The sequence below is a fragment of the Cucurbita moschata genome, unplaced genomic scaffold (assembly GCF_002738365.1).
Source record: "Cucurbita moschata cultivar Rifu unplaced genomic scaffold, Cmos_1.0 Cmo_Scf00010, whole genome shotgun sequence".
NCBI lineage: Eukaryota > Viridiplantae > Streptophyta > Magnoliopsida > Cucurbitales > Cucurbitaceae > Cucurbita > Cucurbita moschata.
This window is the reverse complement of record NW_019268526.1, coordinates 4,769,659-4,791,946: the sequence shown is the minus strand read 5'-3', so window position 1 is coordinate 4,791,946 and position 22,288 is coordinate 4,769,659. Positions and strand designations below refer to the sequence as shown.

Sequence of the window (22,288 nt, the reverse complement as noted above, 5' to 3'; positions counted from 1 at the left end):
CAAGACACTCACTTGATGTGCTAATAACTTCGGTAAAAAAAAATTGCACAAAGTAGGCACTGCAGCCATGGAGAGAACTTCAAAGGTAAAATAGATTATGACTCGTATATTTACTCAAAAACATTACAGCTTGTTGTTCATGTATTGGCTTGTATATTCGCTCAAAAACACTACAGCTTCCACCAGTTCATGTATAGTCTGGTTGAAACTCACTCCTATAGGTTAAACTAACTAATCTATTTCAAATATGTATCAACAGAAGAAACAAATGGCAGAGAGCCAAAATATAGCAGGAAGGGAACGAATTGAATTCTCTCAAATAAGATAATACTCAGATCACCATCTCTCAGCACACATTTTTCAATGCTTTTAACTGTTGGATGTCTCCACCAATCCTTGCCAACCTGCATGATTGCTCTATAATAAGCCGATATATCGACGATCTTTCCCACGGGACTATCCCGAAATCGTCGTTACTCTCTTCCATTCCTTCGACAAGGAACTGCCAGGCTAAAGAGCCAGCTCCCGATCGCTTCCTCTTGGCAGATTTGTAAATGACGTCGTAAACAGTTTTGTAAAATCTATCCCGCTGAGCTGGGGTGAAGCCTTTGTTCAGGTCTGACAGTCCAAATTCAGTAAACATGACTGGTTTCTTCAACTCTTTGTCACCATCTTCAATATGAGAGAGCATCCACTTGGATACAAATTTCAGTTCTTCTTCAAAATCTTGATCATGGAACCTAATCAACACGGAATGTTAATTTCGTCGTATAAGTAACGGGTTTAAGAGCATAGACATGAGGAGTACTATCATTCAATGCTTACCAATGGTCGGGGTAGATATGAACAGAGGCAAAATCTATGTGTGGGATCTCAGAATTGCGGATGAAATCAGAGCCAAGTCTGGATGCCCACTCTTCCGGGTTCACAGTAGATTTCTTGGGGCTATTTGGACCATAAAATCCTTCTAACCCAACAGTTAATAGATGCTTCTTGTCAATCGATTTAATGTAAGCTGACATTTCTTCAATCCACTCCTACAAGTTCAGTTTTCATTTGGTTTAACATTCAGAAGCCAGAAGAATCAGAATCTTACAACTATATTGAGGAGTATCAACTTACTTGAAGAGTATCGCCTGAGGCATCGGTCATACAACGTGGCTCGTTAATCAATTCCCATCCGAAGATGGTCGGATCGTTTCTATATTCAATTCCAGTGATGGAGTTCCTTCTTGTTAGGACAGTCTAGAACGAGTAAACACCATAAGGTAGCAATGTAAGAACAGCAAAGACACCATAACGTAGTGCTAGCAGAAATTCTTCTCGTGAGACTTTCTTTTTTTGGGCTTCCCCTCAAGGTTTAAAACACGTCTATTAGATAGAGGTTTTTACACCCTTATAAGAAATGCTCTGTTCCCCTCTCTAGTCGATGTGGGATCTCACAATCCACCCCCTTTGGGGGCACAGCATCCTCGCTAGCACACCGCTCAGTGTCTGGCTATGATAACATTTATAACAGCTCAAGCCCATCATTAGCGGATATTATCCTCTTTAGGTTTTTCCCTTCTGAGCTTTCCCTCAAAGTTTTAAAATGCGTCTGTTTGGGAGAGGTTTTCACACCCTTACAAGGAATGTTTCGTTCACTTCTCCAGCCGATGTGGGATCTCACACTCAAAATCCACCGCATAAATTCAGGATGAATACCCAAATCATCAACATTACGAACCATACAGGACAAACTAAGTGATAAATATGGAACGTACCTTAATATAATTCTTAAAATAAATGCGTATCGAGGGATCATAGAAGAAGGAATCATTGGAAGAGCTTAAACCAACACCATCTTGCCATGCCCACTTCACATACTGAGTCTTCCCACCGTATGCTTGCAAGTTGTTGACTAAGCTAAGGAGAAGCCTTATCCCATGTTGTCTTGATTCTGCAATGACATGATCCAAAGCCTGCCACCAGGAAAAACCAGTTAAAACTTCAGCTGATAACCGACAACTTGAGCAAATTGAAATTATCGTCAAACCAAACAAATCACCATAGAAAACATATATGCATATATTTTATTGTTCGTAGTTTGAATAATGTGTCATTTTAGAAACAAGAGAGCGAAAGACATTGTAATTACTGCTACCAAATATTGTCTTCTTTGAGCTTTCCCTAAGGTTTAAAAACGTATCTGTTAGGAGGAGATTTTCACACCCTTGTAAGAAGGGATGCTTCGTTCCCCTCTCCAACCGATGTGGGATCTCATCATCCACCCTTCTTAAGGGTCCAACGTCCTCGTTGACACACCACCTAGTGTCTGACTATACCATTTATAACAGCCCAAGCACACCGCTAGTAGATATTGTCCTCTTTGGTCTTTCCCTTCTGGGCTTTTTCCCTCGAGGTTTTAAAAAGTGTTAGGGAGAGGTTTCCACACCCTTATAAGAAATGTTTCGTTCCCCTCTCCAACCGACGTGAGATCCGTCCTTGAACTCCAGTCCTCAATTTATAAACTTAGAACTATATGATGAAGTAAACAAACACAACCACCTTGAGCTTTCATAGAAATATAAGTGATAATGTTTTTCAATCGGCTTATAGAACGTGAGAATTCAAATCATATTCACACGACACTTCTGTCGGTGGAAGCACCCAGCTTCCATTTTTTGGCCAATGGAGCCTTCCAACCCCTGCAGACACACTTCATCGCTCTCTAAAACAGACATTGACATAGAATTTCAGAGAAAGAAGCCAATCACATAGACAGAACCAAGGCACATGAGAGTAGGAATCAAACAAGGGCTCAACAAGTAAAGAACCCAATCACAGAAACAACAGGAATCTCTCAGAAAAATATAGCTCATCACAGCAACAAACGTTTCACTTACCTTAAAGACTTGCTCGTTAAACCTGCCGGGAAAAACCTGGAGGGCATTGTAGCCACCGTCGCTGAAGGCCCAAGTTCGGCAAACTGTAAGCCCCATCTTCCTCGCCGCCCGCAGCATCGCTCTGACTCTGGGCTTTCTGTATCCCTCAACGGCATGGTCCATAAACCAGTAAGAATTCCATCCATTGATATAAAACGCTCTCCCATTCACCATGAACTGCGTTCCATTCCTCTCTACAAAACCCATTTTGGGGGCTTTAGTATCCACAAGCTTCCAGTCCCCAAACGATATGTAAATGAAAGCCAAACAACATGCGAGTCCGAGAATCGGGTAAAAGAGCCCATTCCCCGCCATTATTTCCTCCTACGAACACAATATTGGCGGCGATGGAAACCCCAAAATACAAAACAAAACTCAACTGTTTATGGCAATATATCAAACAAAATCAAAGAATCGCTCATACCCAGATGCGATTTAAGAACACTAAACCACAAGGAACAAGAATGTCGGCTAAATTAGCCGATCTTATTGTAAACCCAGATCCCTATTTCTACCACAAATGTATGCCAACGATTCTTCGTGGAGTTGGAACGTGTTATGAATAGTAACACTCCCACTTCAAGCTGATTGCAATCTTGGGTTTTGGGGATTTATAAGAGAGAAGGAACAGAGAGGTTATGATTGAAGAAAACCCCACCAAAATTTGCAGCCCAAACAAGCAGTGAAGAAGAATTAATGAGTGATTAAGCAAAAGAAGTAAAAAGAGGTTGAAGGAGTATGGTAGAATGTTGGTATCTTTTGATGGTTTTCAGCCTTTTCAATCACGACCCAAGAACGCAATAGTCTTGTTCTTCAACCCACGTAAATGGGTTGCTTCCAAATCTTCCCCTCTTTCAATATACAGACAAAGATCACCTTACCACTGCAGTGGATCTCAAAAACCTGCTTCTGAATCACTCACATGCTCGAGTTTCTCCTTGTCTCCCACCATGATTTCCATTTTTTAAGCTATTTCATCTAAGAATCTTAGTCCTTATGCGTCAGAACAATAAGTAATCAAAACAATACAAATGGTTATAACAAATAGTACAGTCCACACAGATATGCGAGCATCGTAAGAAGTAAATAAATATGGAAAGATTTAAGCTATTTCCTCTTAAGAAACAACACCCTTTATTTATTAAATTCTTAAGCATTGTTAACTATGGTGAAACTAATGAAAGCGCAGCCCTCTTAAGAAGCGAAAAAGGGCACTGATTTTCATATTGATTACAAATCACCATGATTAATGCCGCCATTGTTGGTTCAGAAAGTAGATTAGTGAAAGCTGGCATTTGGTGATTAATGCAAAAGTAATATCTGAGTAATCAGATGATTTTGATTAAGAAATGGAGTAAAGTTCTTCCCCCTTTTGGGACTACTGAAATCTGAGACGTTTTGGCGTGTTGGGGTGGATTTGAGCTTATTAATTATCTTTTATAATTATTGGTGGACCTAGTCTAGGTCTGGCACAAGATTAATGAATTAAGACATTAAAGGCTCTATATTAGGTCTCACTATTTTTTTTTATAGACTAGATTAAGGTTAGGTGGGAGGTGGAGAAAGCTGGTTCGAGCATCCAAGTCTTCTATATGAATGGAATTATAATTCTACGCTTGCGTCATGACCTATACGTCAAGACGCGAAACTCTCAAGTAAATACGTTTTATTGAGTGAAATAAGTGTTTTCTTTGGTAAACATGTGAGAATGAGTGATTCGTGTGTGAGATCCCACGTTAAGGGTGTGAAAACCTCTCCCTAGTAGACACGTTTTAAAACCGCGAACTAACGACAATATGTAACAAGCTAAAGCAGATAATATCTGCTAGTGGTGGACTTGAACGGTTACAGATGGTATCAGCCAGAAACTGGGTGATGTGCTAGCAAGGACGCTGGCTTCAAGAGGGGTGGATTGTGAGATCCCATATTGGTTGGAGAGGGGAACGAATCATTTCTTATGAGGGTCTAGAAACTTCTCCCTAGTAGACGTGTTTTAAAACCGTGAAACTAATGTCGATACGTAACGGGCCAAAACGGACAATATCTACTAGTCGAGGCTTAGGCTATTACATTGGGTCTCTAGTCTAAAGTATATGTCTTAATTACGGTTGAGTTGTTCTCACGTTGGTGCCAAGTGAAATAGGCGTTTAGTTAACCAAATAGATCGGTATAAAACTACAAGCATTAACAGAAGACCATCAAGTATCACAATACAATCGAGAAGACCGTGCATCATCCAATACACTAAAAAGAATGTCTATGAAAGTCAAACTAAGGCATGAGCAAAGTTGGAGGTAACGATGAGACAAACTCGAAGAGAGCCCAACATGAGCCATAACTTCAAAAGTTGAAATTTCGAGTTTGCGCATGGAGCTTTCGGGTTTGGGAAACGTATTTATAAGGGAAGTGTTTACTGTTTAATAAGGAAAAAGACGGTGATTAATGGCGGCTTTGGAGAAGAAATGGTACTTTTAATTAGCTGAAAGTCACTGAAAATTGTGATTAAGAACAGAATTATGAGTGTGGGGTTAGCCGAAAGCCACTAAAACGACCTCTTTGAAAATCCGATACCCAATACTCCAATTGTTTCCTAACACCTTCTCCCTCAGCTCAATTCAACCAGACAGAACACTCCGCCTCTCAAATCGCCTGTAATTTTCTTCACATTAATGTCTCTTTTAATTTTTCTTGCCCCATTTCATAAGCTTTTCTATTTCGATTGTTTGACGTTTTGGAATTCTGCTTTACCCTTTCTAGACGCTCTTCTAGGTTTTGTTCTATTTTCTTCTTCCAGACGCTTTTCACGACTCATCTTCAAGGTTTTATTACCTTCTGCTGGTTTGAATGAGTCCATGATCCATTTATTCCACTGTTTATGATGTTGTGTCTGGTGGGTCAGATTCATTCTATCATCTGAGTTTATCCCTTTGATTTTTTTGCTTCCTCTTGAAAAAGTTTTATCCTAATCCGCTTACTTTTGTGGGTTTGAATGGTACGGGTGGGGACTGGTTGATGCGTTTGTTCTAGCTTCGTTCTTGAATAAGAACACTTGACATTGTCTTGAATTTTGTTTTGTTTTTTGAGTTTGGGATTGGGGTTTATGTAAGAACATAATCTTCATTGATTTGTGTTTAGTTTTTGCATAATGGGTTGCATCTGTTCTAAGGTTTTACCGGATGAGTGTAGTGAACATGAACATGATAGCTCCAATAGAGCATATTCCTCCAGAAAACACCTCTCTGAATTGAAAATATCAAGAGCTGGCTTTCCCAAATCAGAGAAGATTTGGGAAAAAGATAGACTAGATTGTAGCGATGTTTCGGTTATGTTGTTCGATACGAAGGCGAACGGTCCTCTGCGCTCGCACGGTGAGCTTCCCAATGAGAGGAAGAAGAAGGCAGACGTCCCTGATATCACCATTGTCACTCATCCATGTATGGGAAAGATTCCGAATGTTACCGAAGCCGAGCAGGTTGCTGCTGGTTGGCCGAGTTGGCTGGCTAAGATGGCTGGTGAGGCCATCAAAGGGTGGCTGCCCAAACATGCCAATAACTTCATCAAGTTAGAAAAGGCATGCTCTCTCTTTGAGCCTTGTAGCTTTATGCTCACTAATTTGCAGCTGATTAACCTATCTCATTCTTGCAGATTGGCCAGGGAACTTATAGCAGTGTGTATAAAGCTCGTGATATCATTCAGGATAAAGTTGTGGCCTTGAAACGGATCAGGTTTGACAATCAAGACGCCGAGAGTATCGCGTTCATGGCTAGGGAAATCCTTGTTTTGCGAAGGCTTGATCATCCAAATATAGTTAAGTTGGAAGGTTTGATCACATCACAAACATCATGTCACATGTACCTTGTTTTTGAATATATGGAACATGATCTTACAGGACTTGCATCTCGGCCTGGCACGTCGTTCACCGAACCACAGGTAGCATATATAGCTCATGAACATTAGTAATCCATACCTATATGTTATGTAACCAGTTTTATCCATATCTATTTCAGATGAAGTGTTACATGAAGCAACTTTTGAGCGGACTTGCTCACTGTCACAGTAATGGGGTTCTGCATAGAGACATAAAGGGCTCAAATCTTCTTATTGACAACAATGGTGTTTTGAAGATAGCAGATTTTGGGTTGGCTGTTTTCTATGATTCACAGTCGACGGTTCCCATGACGAGTCGTGTAATAACGCTCTGGTATCGACCACCGGAACTTTTACTTGGAGCATCTCAATATGGAGCTGAAGTTGACTTATGGAGTGCTGGTTGCATTCTAGGAGAGTTATATGCCGGCAAGCCTATCTTGCCAGGAAAAACAGAGGTACAATATAGCTTTAACTTGCTGAGGTCGTCTTCCTCCCTTCAAATATGAACCGTTTTGTAACAGTCCAAGCCCACTGCTACTAGATATTGTCCTTTGGGTTTTCCCTTCCAGGCTTCCCCTCAAAATTCTTAAAACACGTCTGCTCGGGAGAGGTTTCCACACCCTTATAAAGAATATCTCGTTTTCCTCCCCAACTGATGTGGGATCTCACGATCCACCCTCCTTCAGGGTCCAGCTTCCTCGATGACACTTATTCCCTTCTCCAGTCGATGTGGGACCCCCCAATCCCACCCCCTTTAGGGCCAGCGTCCTTGCTGGCACACCGCCTAGTGTCCACCCCCCTTCAGGGTTTAGCCTCCTTGCTGGCCCATTGTCCGATGTCTGGCTGTGATACCATTTGTAACAGACCAAGTCCACCATTATAAAGGTTTCCACACCCTTATAAAAAATACTTCGTTCTCCTTTCCAACTGATATGAGATCTCACGCGTTTAGATCGATCAAATGTGTCCTTCAATGTTTTTATTTGTCAAAACAACCAAGGTTGATGCATCCACGTTTCAGGTTGAACAACTACACAAAATATTCAAGCTATGTGGTTCCCCCTCCAAGGAATATTGGAGAAACTTGCATTTGAAGCATTCAACAAGCATGAAGCCTCCGCAGACGTACGAACGATGTCTTCGAGAAAGATATGACGACATTCCTCATGCTGCTATTGAGCTCATGGACAATTTGCTGTCTATAGATCCTGCAGAGCGAGGAACTGCAGCTTCCGCACTCGACAGCGAGGTACGTCACAACTCTTCTTCAAAAACCGATTAACCAACGAGATTCAATTCAGTTGGAACTGGTTCTCTAACAAGGGTTTTCTTTGAACAGTTCTTTAGCACAAGGCCCTTGCCATGCAATCCTTCAAGTTTGCCGAAGTACCCTCCTAGCAAAGAAATCAATTCAAAGCTGCGGGAAGAGGAAGCGAGAAGGTAAACATCATTGAGTTGCTTAAAGACCAAAGTTGGCTTCACTCTTTGCAGACTCTTAGTTCTACGTTTTACACAGGCAACGAGGAGTAGGTGGCGGGAGAAGCCGAGCAGTCGACGCCGAACTAAAAGGACTGAAGCAATCTCGGGTAGTTCCTACTGCAAAGGCTAACTCTGAGTTGGTTATTTCACTTCTGGTAAACTCTACATGAAGTTCTATAATCTAGCAGAAGATGTTATCTTGTCTCTTGATTCTCTAACCATCTTGGTTTTCGGATTATAGAGAAAACAAAGTTTTTTGAGCTCGAAGTACCGGAGCGAAAAGTGTTCTTACGGATTGGTATCGAAGAGAACCTCAAGTTCAGGACCTATAATAACTCAGAGACCAGGATTTACAAACTCGAAAACAGTACCGAAACACGTTTCAATGATTCCGAGGGAGTGTTTAACATCATCTGGGCCAATTGAGTTTGTTTCTTATAAACACGTCCGAGAAAGAAATGGAGTTTCAAGGCCAGAATCAATGAGCCAAGACAAAACTCTGATAGTTGGCTGAACTTCTCCGGGCACGACACGGTCGGGCTTCGAAGCTCTTTGGATTGATTATGGCATCGTCTAGAGTCGAAAGGGAATTAGTTGGTTCATTAGGCAATCATTGTAGATAGGAATAGAAGTTTAGGCACAGTTTTTATGTGCTGGCTTCCTACAAGAAAAGGGAAGAAAAAAGAAACATAGAAGCCAAGCCACCACCGGTTCTGTTCTTTGAGCTAATGTATATAAGTTGGGATTTGTATGTAATTAAGAGAAAATAAATCTGTCGCTAATGGGTTGATTCCAAATCCATCTCCAAAATTTCCTCAGATCTTTAGATCTTTTATTCGAGCGAGCCAGACACCCTTACAAATGGTATCAGAGTCAGACACCGGACGATGTGTCAGCCTTTCGCTGTTCCCCAAAGGGGGATAGACACGAGACGGTGTGGCAGTAAGGACGCTGGCCCCAAAGGGGGTGGATTTGGGGGTGGTCCACGAGGACGCTGGGCCCCAAAGGGGGTAGATTGTGATGTCCCACATTGGTTGGGGAGGAGAACAAATCACACCATTTATAAGGATGTGGAAACCTTCCTTTACTAGACGCGTTTTAAAGCCTTGAGAGCAAGCTCAAAAGGGAAAGCCCGGTTGATCTGGGTCGTTACATGTGACCTTCAAATCTTTGGTCCCTCTCAATTGAGCAAGTCTACTAAAACTGTTTGTAAATATGAAATGAGTGTGGATCGAATACACGACCTTTAGATCTGATTCTCTCCCAATTGCATTATCCCGCTCAAAATTTCTTTGTAGTTTCAAAAAAAAAAAATTAAAATCTGTAATTTATTTAATACGGTGAGTGTGAATCGGACACGCGACCTTTAGATCTTCAGTCTAACGCTCTCCCAACTGAGCTATCCCTGCTTGATGCCAAAAGTTAAAACTTTTAGATTACAATTAATAATAATTGCCGGAATTGGGGGAGTTTGTCCTGAAATGGACAGTGCGTAGACAACGAGAATCATGGAAAACCATTATAAATTATTTTATTGGGAAAAGGTTTTCATTCCTTATTTTTTCCTACCTAATAAATATGTTTTTTTAAGGAAAAAAATTTACAATATTCTCTAAAAATTAAAACATTTTTGACAAAAATTACTATAAGTAAACAATTTAGTTGAAAATTACAGACTTTAGGTATTGCTTTTAGGGCTTCAAAATTCAAACCTAATATTTTTGGTGAACTAAAAATAAATTAATTATTAATGCATTAATTAAAATGAAAAAGGATGGATGCAACTATTAGTCAAAACATTTCAATTTTTTATTTAAATTTTAAAATATAAATCAATAATTACGGAGTTGTTTAATCATGACTTAATTTGATTTTCTCTTAAAAAAAATTTAAATTTTATCCATTTATTTATTTATTTAGTTCGACCGTCAATTTCATCCATCCTAATATCAATAATCCGTCACAAAACTTTATAAAAAAAATAAAAATTAAGTACGAATTAGTCGATCCTAATAATAATAAATATGTGATTATTTTCCGGAGTTAAATGGTAAAGCAAACACTCACAGCAAACCCCACTAATTTTGTCAACAAAATTAAAGACAAAACTTTGTGATTTCTTTGAAGATATAATTTGTTTAAGAAATTCAAAGGAAAAGTCATCGTACTTGTAACAAATTGATATCCATTTCTATGGCTATTGAAACAACTCATGATTTAGTGGAAGAACAATTGAAAACAAAACAGTTGAATCAAACAAAGCTTACTGTTTGTGGATGGTTTGGTTTGTGCCATTTCACTTTCGTTGACTTTGTATATCCTTTTGATTTGAAGAACTAAACCCCACGTAATTAGCCCGTTTAAATTTCCTAATTTAGCATTAAAACGCGAATCAAATCCTTAGTCCCTTCTCGATGATCCTAGTCGTCGACATGGGTTGAGAGATAGAGAGATAGAGAGAGAGTGGGAATTTTATAGTCGAACAGCCGGCACAGGCCGTCTTAATATGATAATCTTTGAAAATACATGTTTGAATACGCGTTCGGAATTCAAAAGGCGAGCTCAATGTTCTTTCTTGGTAACTAAGCGTCTCTATCTCTTTTTCATTCCATTTACTTCCGATTATCTATTTGGGTACTTTTTTTTTTGTTTTCTTTTTCAAGATATTGATCACTAGTTTGTTTCCTCTGATTGACTGTGAAATAGTCTTCTGATTGATGAAAGCGATTCGAAATGTTTGTGGGTTTTTCGGATTTTGTTAAGAAAGTCGCTGTTCTTGATCGGTTTTTTCATTTTCTCTTTTGATTGATTCTGTGATCTTCGTTGTTGGGTCGGTTCAGATTCTGGACTAAGGGACTTTGGAAATTCGTTCCAGTTTTTTCTGATCAACAACTGTTTGGTGTTCAAACTCGCGTGTTTGAATGTTTGATTTGACATTCGTTTTAGGGTCTTCTTCTCTGCATCGAGTATATAGGTAGAATAGTTTCGAGGTTTTGTGGTGTTTTGATTCGTTATTTATGGGATTGTTCTGGAATATATCTAGCGTTGGCTTCAAGTGGAGATTGTAATTTCTGAAGAAACTTACGATTTTGTTGTTAGTTTCTGGGCTGCAATTATGGGTTGCCAATGTTCCAAGCCATCTGTTCATGAAGATGAACAGAGCAGAGCCTCTGAGAAATTGCCTTCACTAAAGGCTTCAGGGGTTAATTTTTCAAGGAAAGAGGAGGATGTGCAATTCAATTCCGTGAAGAGGGACCAAGGTGTTCGACTAAATGCCTCACAGAGAGCTGATGGTATTCGATCGAAGCTGAAACCAGAAGGTGGTGACTTGAAGGTTGCTTACTTAGATAAGAGGGTCAACGGCTCAAACAGGGTACATGATGATCAAATTGAGAAAAAGAAGAGGGAGAGGTTGGAAGCAGCCATTTCTGCTAATTATCCTGGTAAAGGAAGCATTCCAAAGGCTATGGAAGCTGAGCAAGTTGCAGCTGGTTGGCCTAGCTGGCTTTCCTCTGTGGCTGGTGAAGCGCTCGAGGGATGGCTGCCACGAAAAGCCGAAACGTTCGAGAAACTAGACAAGGTATGTAAAAGTTGTGAATCTGGGAGTTGGAAAGTAGTTTGTTGATGTGATTGTCAGTCTGAGTTTGCTGTTGTTTTGTTTGGTTTGGTGGTGGTTTTATTTTCACAGATAGGACAAGGAACATACAGTAGTGTTTACAAGGCTCGTGATATCATTCACGGTAAACTAGTCGCTCTAAAACGAGTTCGATTCGATAATCTTGATGTGGAGAGTGTGAAGTTTATGGCCCGGGAAATCCTTATCCTACGTAGACTTGATCATCCAAACGTTATAAAATTGGAAGGCTTGATTACGTCTCCACGATCATGTAGCTTGTACCTCATTTTTGAGTATATGGAGCACGATCTTACAGGGCTCGCATCTCGGCCCGGCGTCAAGTTCAGCGAACCACAGGTAAATTTTGCTTAGAATTCATTACTAATTAATGATATCTATCCAATCCTCAAGAACCTAACACTTTATGCTTATGGCCATGGAAGGTTAAATGCTATATGCAACAACTTCTAAGGGGGCTTGATTATTGCCACAGTCATGGTGTACTCCACCGCGATATAAAGGGTTCGAATCTCCTAATCAATGCCAATGGTATCTTGAAGATTGCAGATTTTGGACTAGCAAGCCATTTTGACCCTCATAATCATGTTCCCTTAACAAGTCGCGTAGTGACTCTATGGTACCGACCACCCGAACTTCTTCTTGGAGCTTCTCATTATGGTGTTGCAGTGGACCTGTGGAGTACTGGTTGCATACTAGCTGAGCTATATGCTGGGAAGCCCATCTTGCCTGGAAAAACAGAGGTCGAACATCTTTATATTCCTATTAAGAGATTTGTCTTGTTATTCATGATTTAGCTAAGGCTGCTAGTGATCAAAAGAACAAGATCAAAGATTTTGGTATGTATATGAAATCTTTGAAGTTATTTTCTGCAGGTCGAACAGTTGCATAAGATATTTAAACTTTGTGGGTCGCCACCCGAGAATTATTGGAGGAAATTGCAGTTACCTCATTCAACTGGATTCAAGACGGCTCAGCCATACCGACGTTGTGTCGTGGAAATGCTCAAGGATTTCCCATCTTCTGCGGTGGCTCTCGTGGATAAGTTGCTATCTATAGATCCTGCTCATCGAGGAACTGCAGCCGCTGCCTTAAAGAGCGAGGTATTGCTGCCTTTCCTTGGAATCATTTGAAAGTTACTCTGATGCATAGATTCTCATATATTCATAAATCTTCAGTTTTTTACGACTAAACCGCTTGCTTGCGACCCTTCGAGTTTGCCCAAATATCCTCCGAGCAAAGAGATCGATGCAAAATTCCACAGCTGCAGGGGGTAAGCAAGTATTTGAGGCTGGGAAGATGTTCAGTAAGGGCTGGCTCTCTTGGGTATATAACTTCATAATAAACTCATCTTCCATTGCAGGCAACCAAGAGTTGAGGGCAAGGACCCAAAATATTATGCGGAAGGGAGGCGATCTAAGGAAGCTAACATTAATCTTTCTCTGAATGCTAAGGATGAGGCAAACATATTAATGCAGGTATTCTGTTGAACTTTTTCGGTTTTAACATCCTAAGCTCACCGCTAGCAGATATTGTCCTCTTTCGATTTACCTTCAAGGTTTTAAAACGCGTCTGATAAGGAGAGGTTTCCACCCCCTTATAAAGAATATTTCGTTCTCCTCCCAAACGGATGTGGGATCTCACACTCTCTATATGCTTTTCTGGACTAATTTATCTTTGCATTTCGTTACAGAAAAGGCAAGGTCATTCAAGTTTCAAAGGCGGAATCGGAGTGCTCAATCCGCTTGGGGACGAAACAGTTTCCGGGTTTTGTATTGCTCCTCCCAGACAAAACCAATCTGTCACAGAAATTTGTTCAGATACAGGCAGGATTTCACATTCAGGACCGCTAATTAGCAGACCAGATTGGATGAAATCAAGAAAGCAACTTGATGATCATTCAATGTTGCTTGATGGATCCAATCTCTCAGTGTTATCCCGTTTAGTAGCGACGAGGTCTAATACATCTGAACATCCCTACGATAGACCGGGTCCATCACGATCAGAAGTAGGCAGATTGCCTGACTTCGTTAGGGAGTCTGAGTCAACAAGAAAGCAGGAGCGAGTATTTTATGCAAATCGAGGTGCAGATTCATACCGGATAGAGAATGAAAAAGCTTGTGCTAAAGAACAGTCCCCGGTTCGTTTTTTCTTTCCTCTTACTAAGTAGTTTACATGAATCAAGATAAAAATCCTAGTGCTATGCTATCTTGAGCTGTGTTCTAATCAAATCAAATGAATGAATGATGTTCTGCTGCCTGAGATGCTGATTTTTGTTCATTATGTGGTTCAGTTTGCTTATGGGACAGACATGAACAAGCTTTATACCTCTGGTCCACTCCTTGGTCCATCAAACAACTTGGATAAAATTCTAAAAGAGAAAGACCGTCAAATTCAAGAATATGCTCGACAAGCACGACACGGTAAAGCTGCTAACATTCAGTCAAAGGGTTCGAGAGCAACAACTGGAAAACATCTCATGTTGAGCCATGGAGTATGAGATAGATTACCGAGATCGCTCGCACCGGGCAGCAGAAAAGACCGTTGGAGAGACCTGAGATCTGATATGGCTCGAGTTGTGTAATCCAAAAGTGATTTGTTTGTGTAGATTTTTGGTTCATATGTTGTTGTATAAAAGGTGGTTGTGAAGCACTGCTGTGATTTTTGAGTGCACCCGACACTGCCGTGGTGTTTGCCATTTGTTCTTCATTCTTCTTGTTCTTAGATGCTGATAATTTGTACAGAAATAGCAACCATAGATTTGTTAGATTTCTTTGTTTGTATTTTTTTTTTTGGAAAACTAATATCTAGTTTTTAAATCTTAATCTAAATCAAAATTTTATCGGTAAGCTCCGGGTTGGAGAAGAGAATGAAACATTTCTTATAAGTGTTTTTATTTATTCTTACCTGATTTGAGGATACTTTCAGGTACTGGGGGTGGTGGGGGTGGTGAAGTACCAATGTAACGTTACAAACAAAGATTGTATGGATCTGAGAGTTTTAGGCACTATTTTGGATGTAGACGGGAAAAAATCTCGATAGCCCATATTCGAAAGTGATATAAGTAGAGATAACACTATTGTGGTCAAGAGAGTTTTCAAGGGTTTTTTGGTATCTCGATATCTCATACTCGAGAGTGATATAAGTAGACAATACATTATTGTGGCCGAGAGAGTTTTCAAGGGCTTTTTGATCGATAATGACGAAGGTGAGGTATGATGATTTGAACTTTCGAACCCAAGCCAATGAGTTCATATCAATTCCTGTTGGGCTATGTTCGTGTTCACTACATGTTTGGAAGTGATATGATTTGAACTTTTCGAGGGTTTTTTGGTCGATAATCATGAAAGCGGGGTATGAGGATTTGAAATTCCGAGCTCAAGTGAACGAATTTGCATCATTTACTAAGCTATGTTCGTCTTGAACGTTTTTTAATTAAATGAAAAAAAAAAATGCCTGGTCAAGATTAAACTTGAGAGTAGGCCCCTCAGGAGAAATTGTCTCTTCTCTTTGTCAACCATTTATATCATTATTTTACTATAAGCTGAAAAGTTTATATGGAAGGGTATTTTAGTCCATTCAACTCTAGATTCTAGAAATTGGCAGCGGCATCATCTATCTTATATGGAATATTCGATTTACCAACCATTTTTATTATTTATATTATAGGTAGAGGGCCGAGTTAACCGGTCGGATCCTCCATCTCCATCTGCCACGTGGCAATTATAAGAAATATTTAGTTCCACTCTCCCATTCGTATAGAATCTCTTCTCTAACCGACGTGAGATTTTACAATCCATCCTCTTTAGGGTCTTGGGTTCTCGCTAGCACACTATTTAGTGTCTAGCTCACATATCATTTGTAATAACCTAAGCCCACCGTTAATAGATATTGTCCGATTTAGCCCGTTATATATCACTGTCAGCCTCACAATTTAAAAATGCTGTCATTTAGGGAGAGTTTTCCACTCTTAAAACGAATGTTTCGTTCTCCTCTCCAACCGATATAGGATCTCACACACATATTCATTCTTGACGTGCATAATGTTTTAAACATGTGGACTTTTTCGTATTTAACATGATAGAATGAGGAGTCTCGATTAAAAAATTATTCAAATTAATCGCCTTGTATTATTAAATTAAAAATTTCTTTTAATTTAATGATACGCGTTCATAATTTAAAAATTCCCTTACGAAATATTTTTTTCACGTGACGAATTTAAAATATCTTTTAATAATTATAAAACGAAGATTCTGACATTTTTTTAATATAGGTGGACTTTTTTGTATTTAATAATATGGATTATGAGGTTATTCTTAAATTAAAAAAAAATGTATTTCATATTATTAAATTAAAAAAAATGTAATTGATATAATTATCATAATATGGTTATTCATAACGATAAACTGAAATTCAAAATCTATCCATCCTCGATAATAGTTCAAATATGTTAGAAAATAAACTAACAATTGTTAGATTTTTATTCAAAATATAATTTAAAATCTGTTTGCCTCGTTGGCAGTGGAATGGGTCCCACGTGATAGGGGTCGATTACGATTATTTGGGCTATAAAATTTTAAAATTTCAGCGACGTGTTCGACGAACAACCAGAGCAATGAAATCCAACGGAGAAAAATCAAGCTAGTCGTCGGGATCGGGTGGCTCCGAACGAAGTTTCGAAAAAATGTCTGACATATCGGCTAGCTTCATCGATATATTCCCGGAAGAGTCGGAGAACCCGTCGGAAAGTTCATATGATTCCGGCAACGACGGAGATCAGAACGGAGAAACTTCTTCCATCGTTAAAGAAAACAGAGCCTTCTGGAAATCGCAGAAGGAAGTTCTTCAGGTAAAGGAATTTCGTTACGTGATTTCATTGGTGTGATTTTGTTCTGATTCTTTCTTTTTTGTAGGCGAATTTGAAAAGGACCAATTCGATTGAGTTAAAAATCTGGAAAGCAACGAAGACTGCGCTCAGAGAAATGAATTTAAAGTCCATTGATTGCGGTTGCCGGAGACCGGCGGAGGTTTCGGTCTGTCGGGAGTGTGTACAGAGGGAAATATGTAATTATCTGAGAAACGCCGGCTTCAATTGCGCCGTTTGTAAGTCCAAATGGAAAAGCTCGCCGGAAATTCCATCAGGTAAACAGAATACTGTAACCCTAGCGTTAGTTCTCATCGTCTTCAATTTTAGGGATTTGATAATTAGGGCTTTTTTACGCGCAGGGGATCACAGTTATTTGGAAGTGGCGGACGATTGGAATCCGAATGAGAGAGTCATAATCGAGATGAATTTCAGAGAGGAATTCGAAATAGCCAGAGCAAGCGAAGAGTACAAGCGATTGGTCAGACGATTGCCGGAAGTATTCATCGGAAAAGCCGAGAAACTTCGAGAATCGATCAAAATTCTGTGCAATGCGGCGGAGAAGTGCATGAAGGAAAAGAAGATGCACTTAGGGCCATGGAGGAAGTACAGATACATGCAGGCCAAATGGTTAGGGAAGTGCGAAAAGTCGACGCCGGCGCCGCTGCCGGTTGGATTATCCGACCGGCCGCCGAAGGCGAAGGCGTCCATGCTTACCTATGATCTGCTGCAGAGCCTGCCGCCGGCCATAGCGGTCGAAGTGGTGTGACTGTGGAAGATGAGAGTCGAGAGAAATTGCAATTTTGTAATTTCTATGTTTTTGCCATAAAATGTTTTAATTTTATGGTATTTTTGGAGAAAAAAAGTTATTTTGTTAAAGCGTAAACTAATTTTAATGAAATTAAGTACAAAATGCATAAATCGCTTTTAAATTATTTTAATTGTATATAAATTAACCTAAATATCTTATGAATTTTAAAACTATCTATTAAAATTTTAAGAAAATAAATAAATATTATAAAAAAATCTATTTCTTTTAAGAGAGGGAATATAACGTATCTTAATTAAAAAAAAAAACATAAATGTAAATCAAAATTAAGAACTTATTAAGAATTTTTTATATATATATATTTAAGATAGCAAATACTTCGAAAATAAAAGAAAGCAATTCATTTTTCAAAATCATTATCAAACGGGTCGGAATTTTTCTAGACCTCTAAAAGAGGTAGAAAATCGAGTTGAGTAAAGGACGAGAGTCAAGACTATTGACGGAGATATTTCTAAACCACTCCCAAAAACGATATTTTTTATATTTTTATTTATTTTTCCTTTTTTTTAAGTCTTATTTATGAATTAAAAAAAAAAACAAATTATAAAGTGACAATTTGAAAATTTAGTCTCCAAATTTGAAAAAAATGCCCCTTCTTTAATTTTTTTTTTAATTTTTGTTATGTTTGAACAAATAAATAGAAAATCAAGGTAGTAATCTGTCTACTTCATTGAAATTAACCTAAAGTTTTAATATCAAGGTAGTGATCTGTCTACTTCATTGAAATTAACCTAAAGTTTTAATCTTATAAAGTTTGACTTGACTTATTAATTTTTTAAATTGTACGTTCATCTATTTGATGTAATTTAAAAAGCTTTTAATAAATTAATAAACTTTTAATTTGAAATTACAACTCAGTAATATACTTTAGGTTAATATATTAGTTATATACATTATTAATGATCAAGAGATACATCTTAATAACTCTTTTATACAAGTAATACTTTATATTATATATATTACCGATATAATATATTATATCTTCCTACAACATGATCGTATATTAATATTCACTCAAACTAACACGAGTATTTTTAACATGTTTTATTCTCACTCATATGTTTTTTAAGAAGTCTTTCAATATAAAATTACTTAAAACAAAGCACGTTTAATTTTAGAGTTCTTAAAATTGTATCACTTGTCAGCTATTTTATTTTAATGATTACTCTCAAAAACGTCAAAATGGTTGTTTTTAGAAAATATAACGATCAAAATGTGGTACCAAAATAAACCCTAATTTTCTACTAGCCTAAGGTTGCTATCACATGCATGACATAACGGAAAAACATTTGTTTAAAACGACTTTATAAATACGATATCATGAACTTATATGTTTACGAAAAGATCTTAAAACAATATAAAAAAAATATATTTGAAGTAAATTAAAATAAAACGAAGAAAAATATAAAAAAAAATAACCATGACACACACTAATATAAGATCTACGAAAAATAAACGCAACTACCCCATGCAAGTGTTATTGTCTTTGATGTGATGTCGCTGTCAACCATATATGAGTGTTTTGCCTTTACCTGAAATATAACAATAGCACATAACTTTAGTATATGAAAAAAATACTCAGTGAATGACCTTAGTATCGACTTGGTCAAAGAAGAGTTTATGGGTCGTTAAGAGATCACATCTCTACCCTAACCAAAATCAAAATGACAAAATCTTTGAAGAGAAAATTGACACGCTTATTTTGAACAAAGTAGAGAAACATTGGGACAAGTTTTAATGAAAAGATACTCATCATGATGTTGTTGTCTAAAAGTCTTGTCTCTAACCAATAGCGCTCGTTTTTTTGTATTTAAAAAGCACGCGAGGACGTTTGCATGGAAACATGTTACCCATCTTGTAACCTAACAAACAGCTCCAAAATTGATCATTTACAATTAATATTTTCTAATTTCATGATGGAAAATGTTAAATATTAATCGAATAAGTCAATGATTACAAGGCATTAAATACAAATTTTAATATCTATCGTACATTTATTTATTTATTTATTATTATTTTTTTTAATGTAGGTGAATCATAAAGTTTAAATATTTATTATTTGTATTAGTAAATAAATAAAAGATATTATCTTCATTGCTACGGGTCACCTTTAAGAAATCAAAAGCAAAGTCACTGAAAGTTTGTGTTCAAAGTAGACAATATTTATCTCTTGAAAGTTAGTTAGTTGTCTGTAACAAACAACAAAATCTAAGTTTGGAACAAAGAATGTGTAACAACCCAATTACATCGCTACCAGAAATTGTCTGTTTTATTCTCTTATGTATGGTCATTAACCCTTCTAAAGAATATTTCCCTTATGTCGTCAGCCTCATGGTTTCAAAGCACATCTACAATGGAAATATTTTCACACCCTTATAAGAAAGGTTCATTCCACTCTCCACCCCACCACTAACATAAATTGTTCCCTTTGGTCCATTACGTAACACTGTCAATCTCATAATTTTAAAACGTGTATACTAGATAGACGTTTTCACACTCTTATAAGAACCGTTTTGTTCATCTCTCTAACCACCGCTAACATAAATTGTCTACTTTGTCCCATTACGTATCGCCGTCAGCCTCATGGTTTCAAAACACATCTACAAGGGAGATATTTCCACACCCTTATAAGAAATGCTTCGTTCTCCTCTCCAACCTTAACAGAAATTGTCCGCTTTGACCTATTACATATCGCTGTCAGTCTCACGATTTTAAAACTTATCTACAACTAGAGAGAGATTTCCACACCCATATAAAAAAATGCTTCCTTTTACTCGTAACCGATTTGAGATCACATACAACCTGACAAAAGAAAGAACTTTAGGGAAAACTCCAATAATTTCTCCAAAAAGAAGGGCCAATGTGAGTAATGCGTGTATTAAATTTCTCGTACTTTCGCAATTATTTTCCACCATTGCGGCGGTCCACATGGCATGGCAGTGGCTATCTATTCTCTTCCTAACAATCCCCAGATCTATACAAATGCTACTCATTTGGCTCTACAATTTGAATATGATTATACCATTCCATGGAGGGAACTCACGAAGGAACCCAACAAAATGCTACCCATAACAAGGTCGAGAGAAAGGTGCTGGAGAAGAATCGAAGAAACAAGATGAAATCGCTTTACTCCAAATTGAACTCTCTCCTCCCAACCCATCACTCAAATGTTCGTTCTTTCTTTCTTTCTATTTTCCATCAATTTTTTTAATATGTTCTTAATTGGGTCTCCACAAATCTTGTAGGAGCTGCCATTGTCGGTGTTGGATCAGATAGAAGAAGCTATTAAGTACATCAAATCACTCGAGTTGAAGCTGAAGAAGGACGAGGAGAAGAAGGAGAGGTTTACGAGACGATCTTCGTCGTCGTCGTACATGGCTCCGACGAGAAGCCGGAATAGAAATGGACCTGAATTGAGAATCAAAGAGATGGGTTCGGCTGTCGAGGTTGTTTTGAGTACTGGGTTGGAGGTATATCAGTCCAAACTTTACCGGGAGTAAATATTGTCCTCTTTGAGTTTTCTTTCTTGTTTCTACTTATGCTTTATTTTCTGCTCTAACCAATATGAGATTTGATAGGAGGATCGGTTTATATTTTATGAGATAATTCATATATTTTACGAGGAGCGAGCTGAGATCGTTAATGTCAGTTATTCTGTTGTCGGGAACAGTGTCTTGTATTCGCTTTATGCTGAGGTATTTGTGTTGGTTTAAGGTTTTTGTTTTGGTTTAACGTTGTTTAACGTTGAATGGTTTGGATGGTTGTGGGAGTAGATTGAAGATGTGGTGTATGAATTTGGAGCAACGAAACCAACGGAGAGGATTAAACGATTGGTTTATGGATGGGAGAATGATGCAGAGATGAAGGCGGCTGGTTCTTCGAGCAGTCATGGCGGAATCCGGCGGCCGGGGAACGGTCCTTCGACGTGTTCTGATAATCAGTTTTATAGCCACTGGATTTGAAGTGGGCTGTGTTTTAATTGATGATCAAGATCATATAAATTTGGAAAAACATATGATTTTAATGAAAAATATTAATGTTTTATGTTTTTCTGTCTCTCCCTATCCATCCACGCTTAAACCTCTCCCTAATAATCAATGTGTTCGAATTTTCGAATTGTGAGATTGACAATGATACTATTTTTTTTGTTACAAATGGCATTAGAGATGGTTATTGGACAGTGTAAAAGTGAGGTCGTTAAGCTCCAGTAAATTGTAAGATCCCATATTAATCCGAGATGAAACAAAACTACTGAGCCATTATTCAGCTAACACTGGCCCAGAAAAAAGTGGCATTTGACCGTTGAACAAACAAAAAAAACACTTACTACATTGCTTAAAAATACCATAAATATAAATAAATAAATAAAACGGTTCCAATTTTTAAATTTTTTATTAATGTTCTAATACTTTTAAATTTTAATAATCACTCATTTCCATAAGTATCAAACAATAAATTTTTTTATTAAGAACATAAATGATATTATTGTTATTTTAAAATTTTTTCTAAGTATATATTTGATTTTTTTTTTTAATTTAGGAATATTATTCAAATGTTTTTATTAATTTAATCACTAAAAATAATCGATTTAAATCTAAAAATCTAAAATCATAAAATAAATAAAAAGAATAACCGATTCGAGTTCCGGTCCGACCGATCGCGGGGTTTTTTCAAATACCATCTTCCAA

At 37.9% G+C, this 22,288-nt stretch overlaps 5 protein-coding genes across 6 annotated transcripts; 4 read left to right on the top strand and 1 right to left on the bottom strand.

Annotated features, from left to right (window-relative positions):
- Window positions 1–78: 78 nt before the first annotated feature.
- Window positions 79–4,155, bottom strand: LOC111448802 (mannan endo-1,4-beta-mannosidase 2-like). Of its 2 annotated transcripts, XM_023088556.1 has the most exons (6): window positions 3,349–4,154; window positions 2,886–3,118; window positions 1,764–1,961; window positions 1,123–1,245; window positions 826–1,037; window positions 79–740 (listed from the first exon to the last, which is right to left on the bottom strand). In XM_023088556.1, exons 2-6 carry the CDS (start codon window positions 3,096–3,098, stop codon window positions 347–349), a joined length of 1,140 nt encoding a protein of 379 aa, XP_022944324.1. In that variant the 5' UTR covers window positions 3,099–3,118; window positions 3,349–4,154; the 3' UTR covers window positions 79–346. The 2 variants fall into 2 exon arrangements, with proteins under 2 accessions (XP_022944324.1, XP_022944323.1); XM_023088555.1 differs by having other exon boundaries at window positions 2,886–4,155.
- A 1,306-nt stretch (window positions 4,156–5,461) lies between these two features.
- Window positions 5,462–9,086, top strand: LOC111448379 (probable serine/threonine-protein kinase At1g54610). The gene is made up of 7 exons (XM_023087941.1): window positions 5,462–6,495; window positions 6,570–6,854; window positions 6,932–7,249; window positions 7,816–8,043; window positions 8,134–8,234; window positions 8,311–8,428; window positions 8,515–9,086. The coding sequence occupies exons 1-7, from the start codon at window positions 6,070–6,072 to the stop codon at window positions 8,785–8,787; spliced, it is 1,749 nt and encodes a 582-aa protein (XP_022943709.1). The 5' UTR covers window positions 5,462–6,069; the 3' UTR covers window positions 8,788–9,086.
- A 1,577-nt stretch (window positions 9,087–10,663) lies between these two features.
- On the top strand, window positions 10,664–14,676 carry LOC111448378 (probable serine/threonine-protein kinase At1g54610). The gene is made up of 9 exons (XM_023087940.1): window positions 10,664–10,851; window positions 11,373–11,853; window positions 11,962–12,246; window positions 12,333–12,650; window positions 12,783–13,010; window positions 13,086–13,180; window positions 13,271–13,385; window positions 13,601–14,047; window positions 14,201–14,676. The coding sequence occupies exons 2-9, from the start codon at window positions 11,389–11,391 to the stop codon at window positions 14,405–14,407; spliced, it is 2,160 nt and encodes a 719-aa protein (XP_022943708.1). The 5' UTR covers window positions 10,664–10,851; window positions 11,373–11,388; the 3' UTR covers window positions 14,408–14,676.
- A 1,837-nt stretch (window positions 14,677–16,513) lies between these two features.
- Window positions 16,514–17,645, top strand: LOC111448754. Its single transcript, XM_023088479.1, has 3 exons — window positions 16,514–16,756; window positions 16,821–17,049; window positions 17,134–17,645. Exons 1-3 carry the CDS (start codon window positions 16,592–16,594, stop codon window positions 17,538–17,540), a joined length of 801 nt encoding a protein of 266 aa, XP_022944247.1. The 5' UTR covers window positions 16,514–16,591; the 3' UTR covers window positions 17,541–17,645.
- A 3,047-nt stretch (window positions 17,646–20,692) lies between these two features.
- Window positions 20,693–21,562, top strand: LOC111448656 (transcription factor bHLH162-like). The gene is made up of 4 exons (XM_023088340.1): window positions 20,693–20,769; window positions 20,846–21,070; window positions 21,179–21,295; window positions 21,374–21,562. Exons 1-4 carry the CDS (start codon window positions 20,716–20,718, stop codon window positions 21,560–21,562), a joined length of 585 nt encoding a protein of 194 aa, XP_022944108.1. The 5' UTR covers window positions 20,693–20,715.
- The last annotated feature ends 726 nt before the right edge of the window (window positions 21,563–22,288 follow it).

Excerpts from the sequence above, each read along its gene's own strand:
- LOC111448802 (XM_023088555.1), bottom strand. The coding sequence starts at position 3,239 with ATGGCGGGGAATGGGCTCTTTTACCCGATTCTCGGACTCGCATGTTGT. Across the intron at positions 1,246-1,763 it reads ATTTTAAGAATTATATTAAG|ACTGTCCTAACAAGAAGGAA; the intron begins GTACGTTCCATA and ends TACTCGTTCTAG. Across the intron at positions 1,038-1,122 it reads CCTCAGGCGATACTCTTCAA|GAGTGGATTGAAGAAATGTC; the intron begins GTAAGTTGATAC and ends CTGAACTTGTAG.
- LOC111448656 (XM_023088340.1), top strand. The coding sequence starts at position 20,716 with ATGAAATCGCTTTACTCCAAATTGAACTCTCTCCTCCCAACCCATCAC. Across the intron at positions 20,770-20,845 it reads TCCCAACCCATCACTCAAAT|GAGCTGCCATTGTCGGTGTT; the intron begins GTTCGTTCTTTC and ends CAAATCTTGTAG. Across the intron at positions 21,071-21,178 it reads TTTTGAGTACTGGGTTGGAG|GAGGATCGGTTTATATTTTA; the intron begins GTATATCAGTCC and ends GAGATTTGATAG.
- LOC111448754 (XM_023088479.1), top strand. The coding sequence starts at position 16,592 with ATGTCTGACATATCGGCTAGCTTCATCGATATATTCCCGGAAGAGTCG. Across the intron at positions 16,757-16,820 it reads CGCAGAAGGAAGTTCTTCAG|GCGAATTTGAAAAGGACCAA; the intron begins GTAAAGGAATTT and ends TCTTTTTTGTAG. Across the intron at positions 17,050-17,133 it reads CTCGCCGGAAATTCCATCAG|GGGATCACAGTTATTTGGAA; the intron begins GTAAACAGAATA and ends TTTTACGCGCAG.
- LOC111448379 (XM_023087941.1), top strand. The coding sequence starts at position 6,070 with ATGGGTTGCATCTGTTCTAAGGTTTTACCGGATGAGTGTAGTGAACAT. Across the intron at positions 7,250-7,815 it reads TCTTGCCAGGAAAAACAGAG|GTTGAACAACTACACAAAAT; the intron begins GTACAATATAGC and ends TCCACGTTTCAG. Across the intron at positions 8,429-8,514 it reads AGTTGGTTATTTCACTTCTG|AGAAAACAAAGTTTTTTGAG; the intron begins GTAAACTCTACA and ends TTCGGATTATAG.
- LOC111448378 (XM_023087940.1), top strand. The coding sequence starts at position 11,389 with ATGGGTTGCCAATGTTCCAAGCCATCTGTTCATGAAGATGAACAGAGC. Across the intron at positions 12,651-12,782 it reads TCTTGCCTGGAAAAACAGAG|GTCGAACAGTTGCATAAGAT; the intron begins GTCGAACATCTT and ends TATTTTCTGCAG. Across the intron at positions 13,386-13,600 it reads AGGCAAACATATTAATGCAG|AAAAGGCAAGGTCATTCAAG; the intron begins GTATTCTGTTGA and ends ATTTCGTTACAG.